At 41.8% G+C, this 20,141-nt stretch overlaps 1 protein-coding gene across 1 annotated transcript in view; it reads right to left on the bottom strand.

Annotated features, from left to right (window-relative positions):
• Nucleotides 1-11,440, bottom strand: part of LOC118826915 (alpha-2-macroglobulin-like) — a 33,873-nt gene extending 22,433 nt beyond the window's left edge. Inside the window, exons 1-12 of the mRNA XM_036597980.1 lie at nt 11,272-11,440; nt 6,247-6,427; nt 5,997-6,153; nt 4,856-4,908; nt 4,608-4,628; nt 4,323-4,488; nt 4,150-4,234; nt 1,104-1,221; nt 902-1,019; nt 665-774; nt 386-556; nt 67-300 (exon numbers count right to left, since the gene is read on the bottom strand). Of these exons, the coding sequence (XP_036453873.1) occupies nt 67-300; nt 386-556; nt 665-774; nt 902-1,019; nt 1,104-1,221; nt 4,150-4,234; nt 4,323-4,488; nt 4,608-4,628; nt 4,856-4,908; nt 5,997-6,153; nt 6,247-6,427; nt 11,272-11,357 (1,500 nt within the window). The 5' untranslated portion in view covers nt 11,358-11,440. The remainder of the gene's footprint in view (nt 1-66; nt 301-385; nt 557-664; nt 775-901; nt 1,020-1,103; nt 1,222-4,149; nt 4,235-4,322; nt 4,489-4,607; nt 4,629-4,855; nt 4,909-5,996; nt 6,154-6,246; nt 6,428-11,271) is intronic.
• Nucleotides 11,441-20,141: the final 8,701 nt, after the last annotated feature.

The raw sequence follows: 20,141 nt of genomic DNA, 5'->3' as shown, positions 1-20,141 counted from the left end.
CATTTACAACTGTCTAAATAGAGGAAATGTAAATATTCACTTTACAAAATTACTGTGTGTCCTTACTGTGTATATAATATCAGTGCTGTAATTCTCAGTAGTTTCTCCAACAATGTAGTACTTAATGTTTATGGAAATTTCAGAACCACATGGAATCGGTTCCTCTAAGCTCTCTATTGATAATTCACTGTAGACTGGACTGTGAGGTGTAGCAGGTTGGAGGAGTGGTATATTTGCATCACTGACTGTAAAGAAGGGTTTTCTGTATCCACGGTATAAGTTGTCTGGATAGACACTTGCCTAGATGACAATAAAACATGAATTTCTTTTAGTGAAAAACAGTGTAACAGAAACTCCCAGAAAATATTTGGTCATTATACCATACCAGTAGCGAAATCTGTGTTTTAGAGTGATCAGATGTATTAAATGAGAAGCTGGCCAATCCATTAACATCTGTAGTAAGACTTTGAAGTAGTGTTGGAGACCACCTACGACCTTCCAAAAGATAGACGTTCTTGTTAGGAATTGGTTTTCCACTGAAGGTTGACACTTTGATCTGTTGATCAGTGAAAGAACATTTGTTGTAAAATTGTCGATTTCAAGTGAGAACGACACAAACACAACAAATGAAAGTACTAAAGAAAGATGTATGTAAAAGACTCACCTTTCCCTCTATAATTGTGTCCCGTTCAAAGTTTTTGGGTAAATCAAGAAACTCAACTTTACCAATTTCATAAGTGATCTTTATAGATTGAGATTTTTCCATGGAAATGTCTAGAACAAAAATAAGCATGTTACTATATACATAATAATGAAATGCACATTGTTTCTTTATAGTGATCTGCTATTAGTGTGTTTCTCCCTCAGGTATACTTTCCCTACAGTATGTGTGAAGACTCACCTGTTCCTTCCTCTGTCACCGTAACAATAGCATCAAGTGAATCTTTCAAATGGTCAAATTCAGAACTGATGAAATGCGACATGTTGAATACAAGAGAGGCGCATCCGTTCTCTTTCATCTACAGGAGAAAACAAAGCAAAAAATTAGTTTCATTAGTAAGAAAAACTATTGTCATCTAATATAGTATTAGAAACATACACACCTCTACAGTTTCAACCACGCACGGTGAAATCATGGCAACACCCTGATGAAAACGGTGTTTAAATTTCTGGCACACTTCCACCAGAGCTTTACCAGGTACTGGCTGTCCGTAAGTGTACCTTCAAAAATATACTGTTTTAAACTATGCAGAGAGAATATACACAGTATGGTATTTTTTTTATATCACACATATACATTCATGTACACAGCGTATATATTCAGTTAAATGATATACTTTGTTGTTCAAACATCATTCAGCATTATTTTAAAGCAATGGTTCCCAAACTGTGCCACATGGACAGGTTCTGATATTAATCCTGATTTACTTTCATCTGTTATCCAGCCAAGCAGTTACATACAGTGTTCTTCACTAATACTGGGACTTCCACTGAACATGAGCAAAATAAGCTGTAAAAAAATCAGTTACTGATCTTTTTGATCTTTCATTCAGAACATTGTTGGCACCCCTAAAAATGCTTAAGAGTGAAATGTAACTAAAGTTCTGTTCATGTTTTAAAGTTCACCTGAGCAATGAGGAACACTTAAATGGTCAGCCAGGACTTCACTGACGATTTCACTGGGGGATATATCTGAGATCAAACAGGCCAAATGCCCTCATTCATTGATTACTATGAGAAAGACCAGCGAAAACAGCAATGATGTGTGACAAAATGTTGTTGAGCTGCACAAATCAGGAAATGGCTACAAGAAAATATCTAAACAGTTGAAAATACCCATTTCCACTCTCAGGGCAATAATTAAGAAGTTTCAAACAACTGGAGATGTGAAGAATCTGCCTGGAAGCGGAAGTGAGGAGGGTGGTTCCAGCAGACAAAAATTCTCACAGGAATTTTAGAAATTAATTAAGTATATAACCACAAGTTGTTTGGTGGGGGTTGGGGGTGGGGGTGGTCGCCAAACACTACTGACCTTTCAGTGGGACTGTGTTCTGTGGTCAGATGAGACCAAAATAGAGGTTTTCGGCAACAAACACCAGAGGTAAGTTTGGCGTAGACAAATACAGAAATACAGCCATACAGAAAAGTACCCCATCCCCACTGGGAAGTATGGTGGTGAATCTGTGATACTGTGAGGGTCTTTTTCTTACAAAGACCCTGGACAGTTTATTAAGATACATGGTATCACAGACTCCATCAAGTACCAGCAGATATTAAATCAAAACCTGACCTGCCTCGACCAAGAAGTTTAATCTGGGCCACAGTTTATTCTGGGAAATTGCACTGTTAAAACACTAATGCCCATTGCAACAGTACATCTAATGATACAGTGATGGCTGTATGTATATCTGTGACTAAAGCTTCACACATGAGTGATGAGTGAGTGCAACATTTGTAAGTAATACTACATGGCAAACCCGAGCTCTAATATTTAGGTATTTTGCTCAATATTTATTATTAATGTATAATAGTAGAGAAGTAGACATTTCGCTCATTTACACTCTGCTGTTGCATGCGTAAAAAATCTTATATTAACTGTCATTAAAGGAAAATTCCACAGATATTTAAAAATTGCTGCATAATTAAATGGCTAAGATGTAGAAGTCATTTAGAGTGGTTTGATGTGAAATGCTCTAGTTTTGCTTAATGAATTTTGCCTATAAAACATACTTTTTGAAAATCTATTCATGGTGGAGTTACATTAGGGCGTTGTAAGGCAAAATAGTCCCTCAAGCAAACATTTTTTTTTAGATTTGCCACTTTTTAACCATTATCAACATTACAAAAATCTCACTGGTGTAAACAGAATGGCAATATTTGTGTTACAGATATTGTGACTCCTGATTCCTGTCACCAGCACTTTAAAGAAATCTGAGTCAGCAAGTTTTTCTACAATGTACCATTTCACACCAAACTATACTGACTGTCCTTGTTCACATCTCAGTGACTGAAATATACAGACATTTAGAAAAAAAAAAACAATGTAATTGCTCTTTAAGGTATGTCTGGGTGACTAATGAGGTTGGGTTTCAAATGAGGGTGTTATCTGATATCTAATTATCAAACATTAGTCAGGTACACTCCTAAAGAAGATGGTTCTTTTTAGTAAAGACAATAGTTCTATTTAGGACCATGAACACTCCATTTGCATTGTGAAATTGTTCTTCAGATTGATGAAGCATGTGTTGTATATGGGGCTCTTCTTGTAAAAATAGAAAAACCTTTTTGGGGCGAAATAAAACTATGTCTATATTGCATAGAAACCCTTGAAGAACCATCTTCTTTAACAGTGTATAATCTTTCGCCCATGCATGGGTTCAGCGATTGAGGGATGTGACCAGTCATACATTTACTGTTTTTAATACTGTAGAATTGTCCAGTTGCAGACAGTATTTCAACAGTTATAATCAGTCATAATTTTGAGAAATTATCATTCTGAAAATACTACTACTACTTCTACAACTACTACTATTACTACTGCAACTAATAATAATAATAATAATCTTTATTTATACAGCACTTTTCATGTGGGTGACAGCTCAAAGTGCTCTACAGACAGGTGAATATCAATAACAAGTTAGTGTCACCATGCTACCTAGGAAGTCACTGATTAGAGAAATTAAAACTTTACTTTAAAGACATACTGCTGCTGCTAGAAATAAAGAGTGGGAAAATACGCTGTAATTTTCTAGGGTTAGGGTTAGGGTACCTGCCAGGAATGGAGATCTAAATGAATGTACTTCTGAGTTAGCATGCCTTGTTCCTATTTAAATGTCACAGGAAACCCTAGGGCATATTTCTGCAGTTGTTTCAACTGGAAGTCACATTTTAATTCAACCAAATTTGAATTTGACCACTGCCTGTGCTGCTGCCTTTGGGACAACAAATGAAGAACGTAAATTCCTCCATCTCATTCCTGTGGTCTGACCAGCTCCTCCAAGTGAACCAATATAAAATCTATATAACTTGAAACATTATCTATTTATTCATCAGGCTTCACTGACACTAAGACAAATCACTGATCTGATTTTGAGAAAGTTTCTTCTTTCCGTTTAATGTTTATGATTCAGTCTTGAAACCATCACTCACTTTGCACAAACCTCGATCTTCAGTTCCTCCTCACCAACACTCTGTTCTTCTGGTGTTTTCACTGTAATCTCAAACCTGGGTAAAACTAAAAGTCCAAATTGCCTTGTTATTGCATTAAACTGCACAGCTTACCTCATTATCAGTAGAAAAACTAATGTAACACTGTCACTTACCATACTTCTTCACTTTAAAATGATGTGTGATTGACCTATCCCCAATGTTAGCCTTCACTTTATACTGGCCCTCAGGAGCCTCAGGATTCAGCTTGTGTGAAAGCTGCACTATCAGGCCTGGTGAGGACACATTCATCCACTGACCGATCCTGTTACCTTTATTATCCTGTTTGGTTCCATAAAAGATACTTAAATTTGCAGTGACAGTATGAAGGAAGCACTGAAATCACTGAAAAATCAGTAAGGTTCAGGAAATGTGTAATACAGTATGTAGATACGTCTTACCTCAAGAGTCAGTATGCTGTACTGTAAAGAAGAGTCAGGTTTTTCAAAACAAGCCCAAAAGCTTTAAACACAATAAAAATGAACAGAAGGTCTTCAATAAAAATGAGTGGGTTTAACTTTACAAAGTACACTGTATGATCCTTAGAAGCAATTAAATGGAAGTACATAAGAAAGGACTACAATCATATAATCACGCTTTCTGAGTTTATTGCTTGATTTAATTAAAGGTCACATGAATTCTTTCTTACCTCTTGTTTAAGTGGAACAAAATTAGCATCCAGAGTGACGACTCTGAAATTCACTATAAACAGTAAATAAATATCAGATGTTAGACTCAGGAGTGGAGAACTCAGTTCACTTTCAGCCCTCAGTTCCTGACCTCTACTCTATCTGTTGAATCTGTTACGTGTAGTCAGTTACCACAGACAATAATTTCAATGTGTCTGCCTGTAGAGAGCCTGCTGACATTAAATACACTTACAATAGAAGCTTTTGTGCAGTTACTATCTAGTTACTAGTTACTATAGTTCTATCAGTAAATTATAATAGTTTTCTGAATTGTTCAGTCAAAAGTATTTGTAAATTAAGCTGTAAATCTGTATAGTTTGCTTTTTAAAAATGGGACTAATTTTTACAGGGAAGAATTCATGGCAATATGGTGTTAGTGTAGTGATGTGGGAGGAGTTCTCACAGGGTCCTGCATAATTTAGCATCAATACCAGAAAACATTAAGGAAGACAAAAATAACCTCAGCTGCTATTTATTGTGTTGACCATCAGCTTCATTCCACTGTTAGAGTTTAACAGTTGTGGTTTTGGATTCACATTGTAGTCACATACTTTGTGACTAACTGACACTTACCTGTTCTTTTACAGTCATATGCAAAAGTTTAAACAGCCCTGCTCTTTACATGCTTTGTTGATTTTCTAAGTGAAAATAATGTAACACATCTTCTGCAGAGAACAAACTTAAATATGGTATTTCTGTTAATGTTAGTGTACAATTTCTATTTATTTGCAGACTTTATTATACTGATGAAAATATAAAACACACAAATACAAAATGTGTCATCACTTTTCCACAGGCAACATTTTAGATTAATTTTTTCCCCTTAATAAGTTAAATCCAGCAAACAGTATTTGTGCATTAAAATGTGCAGACATGTGTTCTGTGTAGAGGATGTGTGTTTAGTTTTACTTAGAAAATCAACTGAATATGTAATTTGACCAGGGACATGCAAACTTTCACAAAACTCATCACAATGATAAGCATATTATATGTTACCTACAGCCGCAGCAGACAGAGATTAGGCTGAAAGATGCTGGAATATTCATTTAATAGTGTACTAAAAGTAGTGACACACTGTAGAAATCAGAAATGATGAATTACCTGTTTGGCCGGGGTTGTAGATTGGTTTATCAGTCTGAATGAATGTCAGTGGGTTGTAGGATTTAAACATGACTTTTCTTTTCTTTCTCATCTTAAAACTTTCACCTTTAACTTTTACTCTGATCTCCTGCACTGATTCACCCTCAACCTGTGGAGCCTGTAGAGATCACATTATATGTTAAGCAATTTTCCATTTACAGACATATCAAATGGTAATAATAGCTGAAAAAAATACCCAATGCTTTCTGACCTTAAACTGAGAGCAGCGGTGGAATTCTTCCATCACTCTCTCCTGTAGAATTATTCTATTCTGGCTGCCATGAACCAGATAAATGGTCATTTGCAGAGTCTCATTAGGCTTCAGAAGACTCGCACACAGTGTAGCCTCAGATCCAGACTCTATCACTGCAGGAAACGTCACCATGAAATACCTAAAGACAAAAAGCAGTAACTGACAATTCAGAGATTTAAAATGAAGCATTACTGAAACAGTGAGTTACGTATGTAAAAGAAACCACTGTACACAAATCAGGGCAAAACTGAATGATCAGCTAAATGCGTTGATTTATTATCTTATGGTGTTTTTACTTAATGTTCATCCAGCTGATATACACCAATCAGCCACAACATCACAACCACCTCCTTGTTTCTACACTTCTAGTAGAAACAGTAAGTGGAACAGTTTAAGCTCCACTTACCATATAGCTGCACTTAATAATTTTACATTTACAGACTGTAGTCCATCTGTCTCTCTACTGTTTCTCTACACCCCTTTTACCCTGTTCTTCAATAGTCGGGACTCCCACAGGACCACCACAGAGCAGGTATTATTTGGGTAGTGGATCATTCTCAGCACTGCAGTGATAGTGTGTGTTGCACTGTTATGAGTGGATCAGACACAGCGATGCTGCTCGATTTCTGCTCTCATTATATGCTCTCATACAATTTTTTAATTACAATAACTGGTGGTGGACTTTCACGGGGCTAGGCCACTCACACAGCCAATCTCTATTGAGGGGTTTGAATTGGAGAGGGTTATGACCTACAGGTATCCCAGTCTGCAACTGGATATTAGGTTGGACTGGTCAGCCAACACAGAAATCCTGTACAGAAAGGGGCTGTACACAAAGTCGGCTCTATTTCCTGAGGAGGCTGGGGTCCTTCAACATCTGTAGGAAGCTCCTGTAGATGTTCTATCAGACTGTGGTTGCCAGCTGTCTTTTTGTATGCTGTGGTGTGCTAGGGTGGAAGCATGAAAAAGAGAGACGAGATGCGACTGGACAAGCTGGTCAGGCATGCGGCGTCAGTGGTCGGTGTGGAACTAGACTCTGTGGCTAAGGTGGCAGAGAGAAGGACATTGCACAAACTGCTCTCCATTATGGAGGATGATGGCCACCCGCTGCACACCATCATCACAGACAAGAGGAGCATGTTTAGTGGCAGGTTGCTGTCACAGAGCTGCTCAGCCGACAGACTCAGGAGATCCTTTGTCCCTAGAGCCATCAGGCACTTCAACTCTTCCCAGTGGGGCCAGAAGAAGAGAAAAGAGGGAAGAGGAGAGATGAGGACTGAATCTGAATCTCATGCTAAATCATATTTATTAAATCATGTTTATTCTATCCATCTGCACATATGGACGCCTTACTGTACATATTGCACTTTCTGTAACCCCTACCGTGTATCTTGCACATCTGGACACTCCACACCTACATCAGTACCAGTACATGCACATATTTATTCGGTATTGTCATTATATGCTGTTATTGCACTGCCTTTTTCATCGCAGGTTATAGATGTTATTGCAGATTTTTGTGTATTTCTATTTGTATATATGCCTGTAGATAGGTTTTTTGTATTTATTCTTCTTTTTATATTGTTTCACCCTTATTATTTTTATTACTACTGTCCTGTGTTGTGTGACTGCTACTGGCTGCTAAATTTCCTTGAGGATCAATAAAGTATCTATCTATCTATCTATCTATCTATCTATCTATCTATCTATCTATCTATCTATCTATCTATCTATCTGTCTATCTAGCTAGCTAGCTAGCTAGCTATTTAATTAGTTAACCAAAATAGACATTTATATTTAGCAGCTATTTGTCTTTTCTCAGCGCTCATTATAATGAAGTTATGATGAATGTTATTCCTGGAACAGCTAGAAGGCTTTGAACAGATTATCTAAGTGTCTTTATGCTATTGATCAGGGACAACAGCTTGTAAATGTTCTGTAGGGACCCACTACTGGCTTGCACAGCTGTGGGAGGCGTGGCCGTGCAGAGTAGCCATGTGCAGAACATTCACAGTTAATGGAACCTTCACAGATGTATAAGCTACCCATGGCATGGTCACTAATACACCCCTGTAACATGACAGACCTTGAACTTTGAACTTCATGCTGGAAACAATCTGATGATCTTTTTCTTCTTTGGCCTGAAGAACACAAGATCCATTATTTCCACAAACAACAGTCTAGATAGACTCATCAGATCACAGAACACATTTCCACTATGTGTCAGTTCATTTCAGATGAGCTCACACCCAGACACGTTGGTGGCATTACTGAATGCTGTTGACATACGTCTTCCGCTGTGCAGAGCACAGTCTTAACTTGCATTTGTGGACGCAGCAACAAATGATGTTTATTGACAACGGTTTGTTAAAGTTGTTCTGAGCCCATGTAGTGATATTCATCACAGAAGCATGCTGGTTTTTAGTGCAGTGCTGTGTGAATGATTGAAGATCAGTTGTGGTTTTCAGCCTTTTCCTTTATGCAGAGGTTTCTTTGGGTGCTCTGAATCTTTTGATGATAGTATACAACATAGAGGGTGAATTGCTCGTAGAATAACATTGTTCTGAAACTGATTATTCGCTGACACATTTTTGGCAAAGTGGTTAATCTCAACCCTTCCTCATATATAAAAGACTAGGCCTTTCCTCGATGCTCATTTCACAACACTCCTTCTCTTAAACTGAACTATTTCTACTTTTTTGGAACATGTTGCAGGCATTTCAGAAAGACTATACATACACTATATTGAAAAACTATTCGCTCGTCTGCCTTCACATGCATATGAAATTGAGTGAGAACCCATTCTTAATCCATAGGGTTTAATATGATGTCGGCCCACCCATTGCAGCTATAACAGCTTCAACTCTTCTGGGAAGGCTTTCTACAAGGTTTAGGAGTGTGTTTATGGGAATTTTTGACCATTCTTCCAGAAGCGCATTTGTGAGGTCAGGCACTGATGTTGGACGAGAAGGCCTGGCTCACAGACTCCACTCTAATTCATCCCAAAGGTGTTCTATCGGGTTGAGGTCAGGACCCTGTGCAGGCCAGTCAAGTTCTTACACACCAAACTTGCTCGTCCATGTCTTTATGGACCTTGCTTTGTGCACTGAGGGTTCACCGGGGTTCGTCGCCACTCGATGTTCGGGCCCCACCATCCGGCAGACTCTGGCAGCCGCCATCAGGGCCCGGGGGTCGGGCGCACGCCACACCCCCCTACACCAAACTTTACACTTGGCACAATGCAGTCAGACAAGTACCATTCTCCTGGCAACCGCCAAACCCAGACTCGTCCTTCAGAGTGCCAGATGGAGAAGCGTGATTCATCAGTCCAGAGAACACGTCTCCACTGCTCTAGAGTCCAGTGGCGGCGCTTTACACCACCGCATTCAACGCTTTGCATTGCGCTTGGTGATATAAGGCTTGGATGCAGCTGCTCGGCCATGGAAACCCATTCCATGAAGCTCTCTATGCTGTTCTTGAGCTAATCTGAAGGCCACATAATGTTTGGAGGTCTGTAGAGATTGACTCTGCAGAAAGTTGGCAACCTCTGCGCACTATGGGCCTCAGCATCCGCTGACCCTGCTCTGTCATTTGACTTCGTGGCTGAGTTGCTGTCATTCCCAGTCGCTTCCGCTTTGTTATAATACCACTGACAGTTAACTGTGGAATATTTAGTAGCGAGGAAATTTCACGACTGGACTTGTTGCACAGGTGCCATCCTATCATGGTACCACGCTGGAATTCACTGAGCTCCTGAGAGCGACCCGTTCTTTCACAAATGTTTGGAGAAGCAGTCTGCATGCCTAAGTGCTTGGTTTTATACACCTGTAGCCATGGAAGTGATTGGAACACCTGAATTCAATGATTTGGATGGGTGAGTGAATACTTTTGGCAATATAGTGTATTCATGAAAAACAATGATGTTAATAAGGTAAAACATGAAATATCTTTTCTTCGTACTGTTTTGTTTAAATACAGGTCAAAGAGGATTTACATATTACTGCTTACTGTTTTTCTTTGCATTTCACAGACTGTCCTAACTTTTTTGGAGATTTGCACATAAATTAGAAAACATAAAAGACATATAAACAACATGCACAAACAGGTGTCTTTGTATCAGTGGACATTTCAGTTTTTAGTATTAGCTAAATATAGTGATGAACTCTTACACCCTACATGACCTCCCTGTGCTCACCAGTGCAGAGAATGTTCCTGAAACTGACTTTAACATCTATGCTTTAATACAGTATTAGCATAATGGCCCAATAACATTAAAGTAGTTACATTTAATTAGGGGCTGTATGGTCAGTTTAGAGCTAGTTTATGCAAGTGTCCATTTCAGTTAATCAAATGTCTAATTAAATGGTGCATTCACAGGTCAGGTCCATTTATCATCTCCTCCATACAATGAGATCACTTTACAAAACTGACATAAATATAAACAATATAAACCTCATATCAAGATTTTGCCTGCTTCACTGAAATGAAAGAAAGTATTCGAATATGACCCGTCAGGAGGTTACGGCACAGATAAATGCAAAGCTGACATTATAATTTTTTCACTTTTGGCTTTGGAAATGAGTAGAAATCTACTGGGGTATCAGGTTCCTTTAAAAGTCTCCCCAGGCACATCATTTGGTGCTTTAAATTTAAAACATCCTCACAGAAATTGATGGTATGCTGCTAAAAGACTGAGGGTTCAGCAGGGTATTGGGGGGATAACAACAGTTTCTAAGCAGTAGTTGGAGAGCTGAGGCAGGGCTTGGAATTGATCAATTATACACTGATAACACAAGAAGTGGAGCAGGTTTAAACCCCCCCCAAAACACAGAGCCTGTATACAAGTGCATACAGAGATGCTATGACACCGCTACCACATAAAGCACAACTATATAATCACAGCATATTAAAATACATTTTACAATATGCAACAGATTAGGCTACTACATTTTTCACCAGCAGACATCTGCTTGGATTACTCACGGTCCTGAGGTTTGTCCGTACACAGAGAGAAAGAGGAAGCAGGCTAACAGTAGCCCTTCCCGTACGAGAAACCCACGGGCCACCATGATGATGTTTGGTCACCAACACCAGGTTCAGAAGCTTCACTGCCTTTTTAAAAGGTCATTCAGCCCACAGGAGGTTCACCTCAAACATTTGGACTCATCATGGTCATTAATGATTAATCCTTTTGAGCAACACATTTTGGCTACACTGAAAACATAGCGTGAGCGAAATTGTCCAAATCAGAAGCGTTTACCAGAGGCCAGCATGGGGGGTGGGGGGAGTGACTGCATAATGAGGAAACTCACATGAAATGGCAAGAAATGGATAAGCATAAATCAGCAGCTCTGCAGAGAAAAGAAAACAAAAAAGATCTCACTTTAGCACTTAAGCTGTTTCTGAAACATTATTCTCATCTGAGTTTCTGTTAGTTTCATTAAAGCCCCCCAAACCCCACCTTCAGTGGGGCCCACTACTAAAGTTTGCCCCACCCCTGTGTACAAGTGTAGCTCTGCCACTGGTCCAAATCTACTATTTTTTTCAGGCATTGTTTACCTCTTTGATACAAAGTGGACTTTTGAAGTGAAAACAAAGTGTAACCAAAGTCCTTATAGGAAAATTTGTCCACTCAACGGCCATCTAAGCAACTCTGCCAGGCAGGAATTTCCAGTCATACAAGAGCAGACTCGTATCCCTTTGAATAGGAAAATCCTATAAACCGCAAACTAAAAGCCCAATTAATGTTTAAAAAACACATTTGAAACCACTGGTGAAAGCTGACAAAAACAGCATAAATAGTGTGTAGAGTTTGGCTGAAATAACACACAAAAGCATTTTCTCAGTTTGTTCTGGCTACTGCGAATGCACATATCTCCACAACAAAGGAGAGCTTTTCCCCTTTGCAACTTAACCAGCAAGCCAATTCACTCTTTTGGTTGGAGGGCGGGACTTTCCCCATAAACAGACGTGATGTTGAACGTTACAAGCTTTCTACCAGTAACCTGTGTCCTCCTTTTTAATGTCTCTAATACTCTAATATAACCTTCTCCCTCTATTAATAATGATCAAATTGATGAATGTTACTGACCATTCCATAAACAATATACATACTGTAAGTTTAAGGCATTCAATACTATTCATAGTCAGTGAAGCATGAACAGACTCTTAAGCTATGGATCATGACTGAGACCCAAAATAATGTGTAAACATAACAGAATTAAATCAGTATGTGGCATGCGCCCATCCCCCGGGCCCCAATGGCAGCCGCGAGAGCCTGTGGGAAGGCGGGGCCTGAACACCAAGTGGTGATGAACCCCAGCGAGGACGGCGGGGAGAGAGCCACGAGTAAGTGGGGGACGGCGCACAAATCCCGACCACCGCCGAGGGATGCAAGTGACGGCGGGAGAAGGCAGGAAAGAGGGAAGCGAGTCCCGAACTCTGTTGCCCGGCCCCGCCCCCTATTCCACAGCGAGGCTACTCCTCTCCACCTCACGTCAATCCAGGTGGACAAGCTGTTGCGCGGGGACCGTGACAAGGAGGCGAAGCAACGAGCTCTCGTTCCCTCTCGGCTCAGGTGCTCACTGAGGCTGATCTGGCTGGCAGCATGAGCACCTTTTAAAAAGAGCTGAGGGGGAACAGAGAGAGAGAGAACAAGAGCTTGTTGTTTTGCCTCCTCGTCACCGCCCCCAAGAAACAGGGGGTGAGGCCCGGGCAATGGAGTTTGGAATCGCTTCCCGTTTTTGTGTCTCTCGTTGCAGTCTTTGTCATCCCATCTCTTGCGGCTGACATTCTCCTCCCGCCGTCACTCACGTCCCTCGATGGTGGTCGGGATTTGTGCGCCATCCCCCGCTCTCTGACAGCTCTCTCCCTGTTACTACTCAGTGTTTGGGCTCCGCCTTCCCACAGGCTCTCGCGGCCATCATCGGGGCCATTCTAACTGTGTGGGCTGAAATGAACACAGGTAATTATTTGCCCTTTTACTCTCACCATTTACAGGAACTCTCCCTCTTAGACTGATTACTTACATAATGTTACTGACATGTTTTATTTGTACAAACTTCAAACAAGCATCTCTCTCTGGCACTTTGAGTGAGCAGAGGTCAACTGCCTGCTTGTAAGTGGAGGAGAACTGGTATATTGTATTAAAGCTTCAATTCATATGACTAGGTTTCAGTTTAATTGCCACTAAATAATGCACACTTTCAATTTCTATTCTAATCTTGTGGATTGAGATCATCACTGCATTTATCTTATTAAACACCTGTCACACATCAATCCGTGTCACTAGAGAACCTGGACTTCAGTTACCAGAATCCTCACGAGGATCATGTGACAATGCAACTTCCCTCCAATTCGGAAAACTCGATGGACTGCATTACCCACAATGCGGTGGGGAATCACATGACCTCTGAGGAGATCACACGCTTCTATCAGAGGTCGCACTCACCTGAATACTAAATATTTGCACCTGTGTTTTCAGTCATATGATCTAGCTAGAATAGCTTTTAAGCCCGGGCTGTAGTTTAGCTCTTTGCGAGGTATTGTTTCTTCCAGAGCATACTGAGCGTTTTGTCCGAGAGTTATTTGCTGTACGTTTTTGACCTTTGTTCCATTATTTGACTTTGCCTTTAGCCTTTGCCCTTTTGTACCATTGCCTGTTTTTGCTGATTTGTGTTTTTGGACCTTTGCCTGTTTTCTGACTTCGTTTTTGCCTTTCCCTTTTGACTTTGTCTGCTCGGTGATATGATCACCGCTTTATTTTGGATTTGTCTTTTGGGATTGACCCACACCTGCCTTTTGACCACGCATCTGCCTAGCCCTATTAAAACACCTTTTGCCCTTTTAATCCGCGAGCGTCTGGTTTCTGACGAACGGTTACAGAATACCTCGCCTAACATGCAGACGGCGGAACAAGAAGCCTTTCATAAGGCTCTCACGGAGCAAGGACAACTTCTGGGTCGTCACCAACAAGTACTATCCGGCGTGACGCATTCCTTGGAGTCACTCGCTCAACAGCAGGCTGAACAACAGGCTCAGTTGGCACAGTTGGCCGCTAGTGTGAAGGGTCTAACAGGACAACTACAGAATATGACCCTCACAGACACAGCGGTAAGCCCAGTTCCTTCTCCAGCTATTGTGGAAAATCCGGGGGCATGTTTTCCGGTTAGCAAACCCGATAAGTACGAGGGTGATCCAGATAAATTTCGGGGCTTTTTGCTACAATGCTCTGTGTTTTTTGAAAATTCCCCGTATAGCTCAGATAAAGCACGTATTTCGTTTGTTGTCTCATTTAGCGGGTAAGGCACTGGAATGGGCTACCGCCAGCTGGACTGAGATTCATCATCTGTCCCATGCTCAGTTCGTTACACAATTCAAAACAGTTTTCGATCATCCCTATGAAGGGAAGGTTAGTGGAGAACTCCTGTGCAAGTTACGTCAAGGAAATCGCTCGGTGGTTGATTACTCGCTAGAGTTTAGAACTCTCGCTGCCAGTAGCGGTTGGAATGAGGCAGCACTCCTGGTTATATTTCGTCAAGGGTTAAATCCAGAGATTCTCAATGAACTGGCCAGTAAAGATGACGATTTAACCCTCGATCAGCTCATCTCTTTAGTGATTAAAATAGATCAGTTATTACATCACCGTTCACGACCCGGACGTAGTAGAGAATATAAAGGAGCTCTCCCGCGAGGAAAAATTTCTCCGGTCAACAACGATTCATCGGAACCCATGCAATGTGACTCCTCACGGTTATCACAGGAAGAAAGACAACACAGAATAAAGAACCATCTCTGCTTGTACTGTGGCAAGAAAGGACATCGGCTTTGTGAATGCCGATCGCGGCCACAAAATCCGAAGGCGCCGACCCCTGGACAGCACGTGGAGTTCACTCCACGTGCTAATGTGGTGAGTGTGCCCACAAAGGGGTTGGTCTCTAAATCAGTGTTGTTACCTGTGACTCTGTACTGTCATCCCATTTCTCTTGTCCTTTCAGCATTGATCGACTCGGGAGCCGAAGGAAACTTTATCCACGTGAGACTGGTAAAACAACTCCAGATCCCAGTGGAGCCTCTCAAGACAAAACTGAAAGTAGCGGCTCTGGATGGCGGACCAGTCGGCATGGGTAATATCTCCCACATCACAACGCCTGTGGAGCTACAGACAAGTGCGCTACACAAAGAGACTCTGTCCCTCCTCGTCTTGGAACAATCTGAATTTGATATCATTTTAGGACTCCCTTGGTTAGAAAAGCACAACCCTATAATCTCCTGGCCTGAACATACCATTACCAAATGGTCTGAGTTTTGTGTAAAGACATGTCTCGCCCCTCCTGCCCTATCCCTGTTGTCTACATCTGTAGAAAGCCCTCACGCAGAAACTGACTTTGTGATTCCCCTTGAGTATCTCGACCTTAAAGAGGTCTTCAGTAAGAAGAACGCCACCAAGCTACCACCTCATCGTCCTTATGACTGTGCTATAGACCTAGCAGAAAACCCTGTATTTCCCAAGTCTAGAGTATACCCACTCACACAGGAAGAACAAAAAGCTCTTGATGTTTACATTCAAGAGGCCCTAGATCAGGGATTCATCAGACCTTCTACGTCCCCTATAGCATCTAGTTTTTTCTTCATAAAGAAGAAGGATGGAGGATTGTGTCCCTGTATTGATTACCGGTCCCTTAATCAAATTTCTAAATCCTATCCATATCCCCTTCCACTAGTACCCGTGGCACTAGAACAGCTAAAAGGCGCTAAGTTTTTCACTAAATTAGATCTCCGTAGTGCTTATAACTTGGTTAGAGTGAGAGAAGGAGATGAGTGGAAGACAGCATTTTTGACCACCATGGGGCACTATGAATACCTGGTGAAGACCTTTGGGCTCTCTATCGCCCCCTCTGTGTTCCAAGCTTTCATTAATGACGTACTCAGAGACATGTTAGGACACTATGTGATAGCATACTTGGACGATATCTTGGTTTACTCTCCTGACTTTGAGACCCATGTAAAGCATGTTCGTTTAGTTCTACAAAGGCTGCTAGACAAAAATTTGTTTTTAAAAGCCAAAAAATGTGAATTTCACATACAGTCCGTGTCCTTTTTGGGCTACATAATAAGTCACCAGGGAGTCATCATGGATGACCAAAAGGTCAACGCCGTAGTTCAGTGGTCTACTCCTAGTTCTGTCAAAGAACTTCAGAGATTTTTGGGTTTTGCCAATTTTTATAGACGTTTTATCAGGAACTTCAGTAGCATTGCCGCTCCTCTGACATCCCTGCTTGAAGGAAATCCCAAGAAGATAAAATGGACCGAAGCAGCTGAACAGGCATTCCATGGTCTCAAAGTAGCCTTTACTACTGCACCTATTCTGAAACACCCTGATCCAGAACAGCCTTTCATAGTAGAAGTAGATGCCTACGAAACCGGAGTTGGGGCAGTTCTCTCACAGAGAACTGGAGTTCCTCCTAAACTACACCCGGTTGCTTTTTATTCTCATAAGTTGTCTCCGGCAGAACAGAATTACGGGATAGGGGATCGTGAGCTATTGGCAGTTAAGTTAGCCCTCGAAGAGTGGCATCATTGGCTGGAAGGTGCCAACCATCCCTTTACCGTACTTACCGACCATAAAAACCTTGAATATCTTCGTACTGCGCAGCGAATTAATGCACGACAGGCCTGGTGGTCCCTTTTTTTTGCCAGGTTCCGTTTTAATATCACTTATAGACCAGGTTCCCGAAATACGAAGGCAGACGCTTTGTCTCGAATTCATGAAGGAGAAAAGGGTGTGGCCGATGATAAAACTCCTAAACCCATTCTGCCCCCCGACGTAACCATCTCTTCCGTACGATGGCAGATAGATGAAGACATCGAAAAGGCCCTTAGAAACCGAACTGTACCCAGCCAGTGCCCACCGGACAAAATGTATGTTCCGGAAGCCTTTCGCACCCAGCTTATTACTTGGGCACATTCCTCCCTCACAGCCGGGCATCCGGGAGAGACACGCACTTATAAGTTATTAGCCCAGCGGTATTGGTGGGAGTCGATGATGAAAGACATTCATTTCTTTGTTTCGTCCTGTTCGCTGTGTTTGCAGTGTAAAACCCCTAAGACTCTCCCCGCAGGGAAAGTTAATGCCTTTGCCAGTACCCAACAGGCCTTGGTCCCACATAGCAGTAGATGTTGTTACAGATTTACCTGAATCACAGGGATTTACGACCATATTGACAGTGGTGGATAGGTTTTCCCGGGCGGTGAGGTTTATACCTTTTGCAACTCTCCCTAGTGCCTTTCAGACTGCTCAAGCTTTGTTCCAACATGTGTTTCGTATTTTTGGTATTCCTGAAGATATCCTCTCGGATAGAGGCCCGCAGTTCACGTCCCAAGTGTGGGCGGCTTTCTTCGAGCACCTCAGAGTTTCTATCAGTCTGTCATCTGGTTACCATCCCCAGACAAATGGACAATGTGAACGTGTAAACCAGGAACTGGGAAAATTTCTAAGGATATATTGTCACGACAATCCATCTGATTGGCAAAATATCTGGTATGGGCAGAAATCGCACAGAACTCACTGTTAAGTTCTACTACTGGTTTGACTCCTTTCCAGTGTGTCCTAGGCTACCAGCCACCCTTAGAGCCATGGACGGGATCCCACACGGACGTGCCTGCCGTGGACCATTGGATGAGAAGAAGCGAACAAGTGTGGGAAGAAACACACCAACGCATAAAATGTTCTCCAGCATCACAAAGAACAAGCGGATCGACATAGAGGGCCTACCCCGATATTCCAACCCGGGGACCGAGTCTGGCTGGCCACAAGGGACTTCCGCAGCCCAGAGGGTAAGTTGCAAAAAACAACAACCCAAGTATATGGGACCATTTAAAATAGTGAAAAGAATTAATGATGTGACATATAAATTAGATTTGCCCCCTCGATTTCGTCTCTCACGCTCTTTTCATGTTTCTCTCCTGAAACCCATTGTTGCAGGGCCATTAGATGAGGCGACTCCGGACGGCACGCCTCCTCCACCAGAGCTGATAGATGGGGCCCTGGTCTACGCTGTCCGTAGGCTGCTGGACTCTCGACGACGGGGTGGAGTGCTGCAGTATCTGGTAGACTGGGAGGGTTATGGCCCGGAGGAGCAATGCTGGGTTCCCTGCCAAGGACGTGTTGGACCCCGCTCTTGTGGCCGACTTCCATAGTCGGCATCCTGACAAGCCAGCTCCTTGTCCCAGGGGTCGTCCAAGAGGACGGCTCTCCAGTTCTCTGCCTCCCCATTTGCGGGACTCCCAGGATAAGGCACCGCGAGTTCAGCGCCTCGGCAGCTCTGGGTCTGCCTCTGTTCCTAGATCTGGTGGTGTGCGTGGTGGTCGTCCGGGTCGTCCTCGTTCCGAGGCCCACCTGGACTCTTTGGGGGGGGAGGGTACTGTCACACATCAATCCGTGTCACTAGAGAACCTGGACTTCAGTTCCCAGAATCCTCACGAGGATCACGTGACAATGCAACTTCCCTCCAATTCGGAAAACTCGATGGACTGCATTACCCACAATGCGGTGGGGAATCACATGACCTCTGAGGAGATCACACGCTTCTATCAGAGGTCGCACTCACCTGAATACTAAATATTTGCACCTGTGTTTTCAGTCATATGATCTAGCTAGAATAGCTTTTAAGCCCGGGCTGTAGTTTAGCTCTTTGCGAGGTATTGTTTCTTCCAGAGCATACTGAGCGTTTTGTCCGAGAGTTATTTGCTGTATGTTTTTGACCTTTGTTCCATTATTTGACTTTGCCTTTAGCCTTTGCCCTTTTGTACCGTTGCCTGTTTTTGCTGATCTGTGTTTTTGGACCTTTGCCTGTTTTCTGACTTCGTTTTTGCCTTTCCCTTTTGACTTTGTCTGCTCGGTGATATGATCACCGCTTTATTTTGGATTTGTCTTTTGGGATTGACCCACACCTGCCTTTTGACCACGCATCTGCCTAGCCCTATTAAAACACCTTTTGCTCTTTTAATCCGCAAGCGTCTGGTTTCTGACTAACGGTTACAACACCAAATCATTAGATTAGACCTTAATATTAGAAGGTTCCATGTGGCAGTTTTGCCAAAAATGAGTTATATACACATAGTCTGTATTTTTTTTTGTTGTTGTTTTGTGTTGTTTTTTTTTGTTTGTTTGTTTGTTTGTTTGTATTTTTGAATGAAAGCTTCCTGCTTGAAAACCACATGCTAAGTTAGTGTTTTATCTGGTAATTTTTTAACTGGTTATGTCCACAGTGCAGTCAGTGAAGCTAATGAATTTCAGAAAACCAATCAAAACTCTCTTTCACCCATGTCATCAAGCTTAGCTGTTTGGAGGGCAGGAAGTGGCCAGGTAAAATTGGCTAAACAGATTAACGTACAACCCCATTTCCCAAAAAGTAGGGATGCTGTGCAGAATGTAAATACAAATTGAATGCAGTGATATGCACATCAAGTAAACCATATTTTAAAGGACAGTACTACAAAGACAACATATGATATGTTGAAAATGTTATTGTTTTTATATATATGCCCATTTTAAATTTGATGCCAACAACACATTCCAAAAATAATTGGATGGGGGATGTTTACCACTGTGTTGCATCACATATTCTTTTAACAACACTCTGAGCATTTGGGAACTGAGGAGTCCAGTTGCTGTAGTTTTGAAAGTGAAATGTTTTCTTGTTCTTGTATGAAACAGGATTTCAGCTGCTCAACAGTTCGGGGTCTCCTTGGCCGTATTTTCATTTCATAATGCGCAAAATGTTCTCAGTGGGTGACAGGTCTGGACTGCAGGCAGGCCAGTTTAGTGCCCGAACGCTTTTAATATGGAGCCA

The sequence above is a fragment of the Colossoma macropomum genome, unplaced genomic scaffold (assembly GCF_904425465.1).
Source record: "Colossoma macropomum unplaced genomic scaffold, Colossoma_macropomum, whole genome shotgun sequence".
In the NCBI taxonomy this organism is placed as follows: domain Eukaryota; kingdom Metazoa; phylum Chordata; class Actinopteri; order Characiformes; family Serrasalmidae; genus Colossoma; species Colossoma macropomum.
The sequence above is the reverse complement of the archived record's forward strand: the minus strand, read 5'-3'. Positions and strand labels throughout refer to the sequence as shown.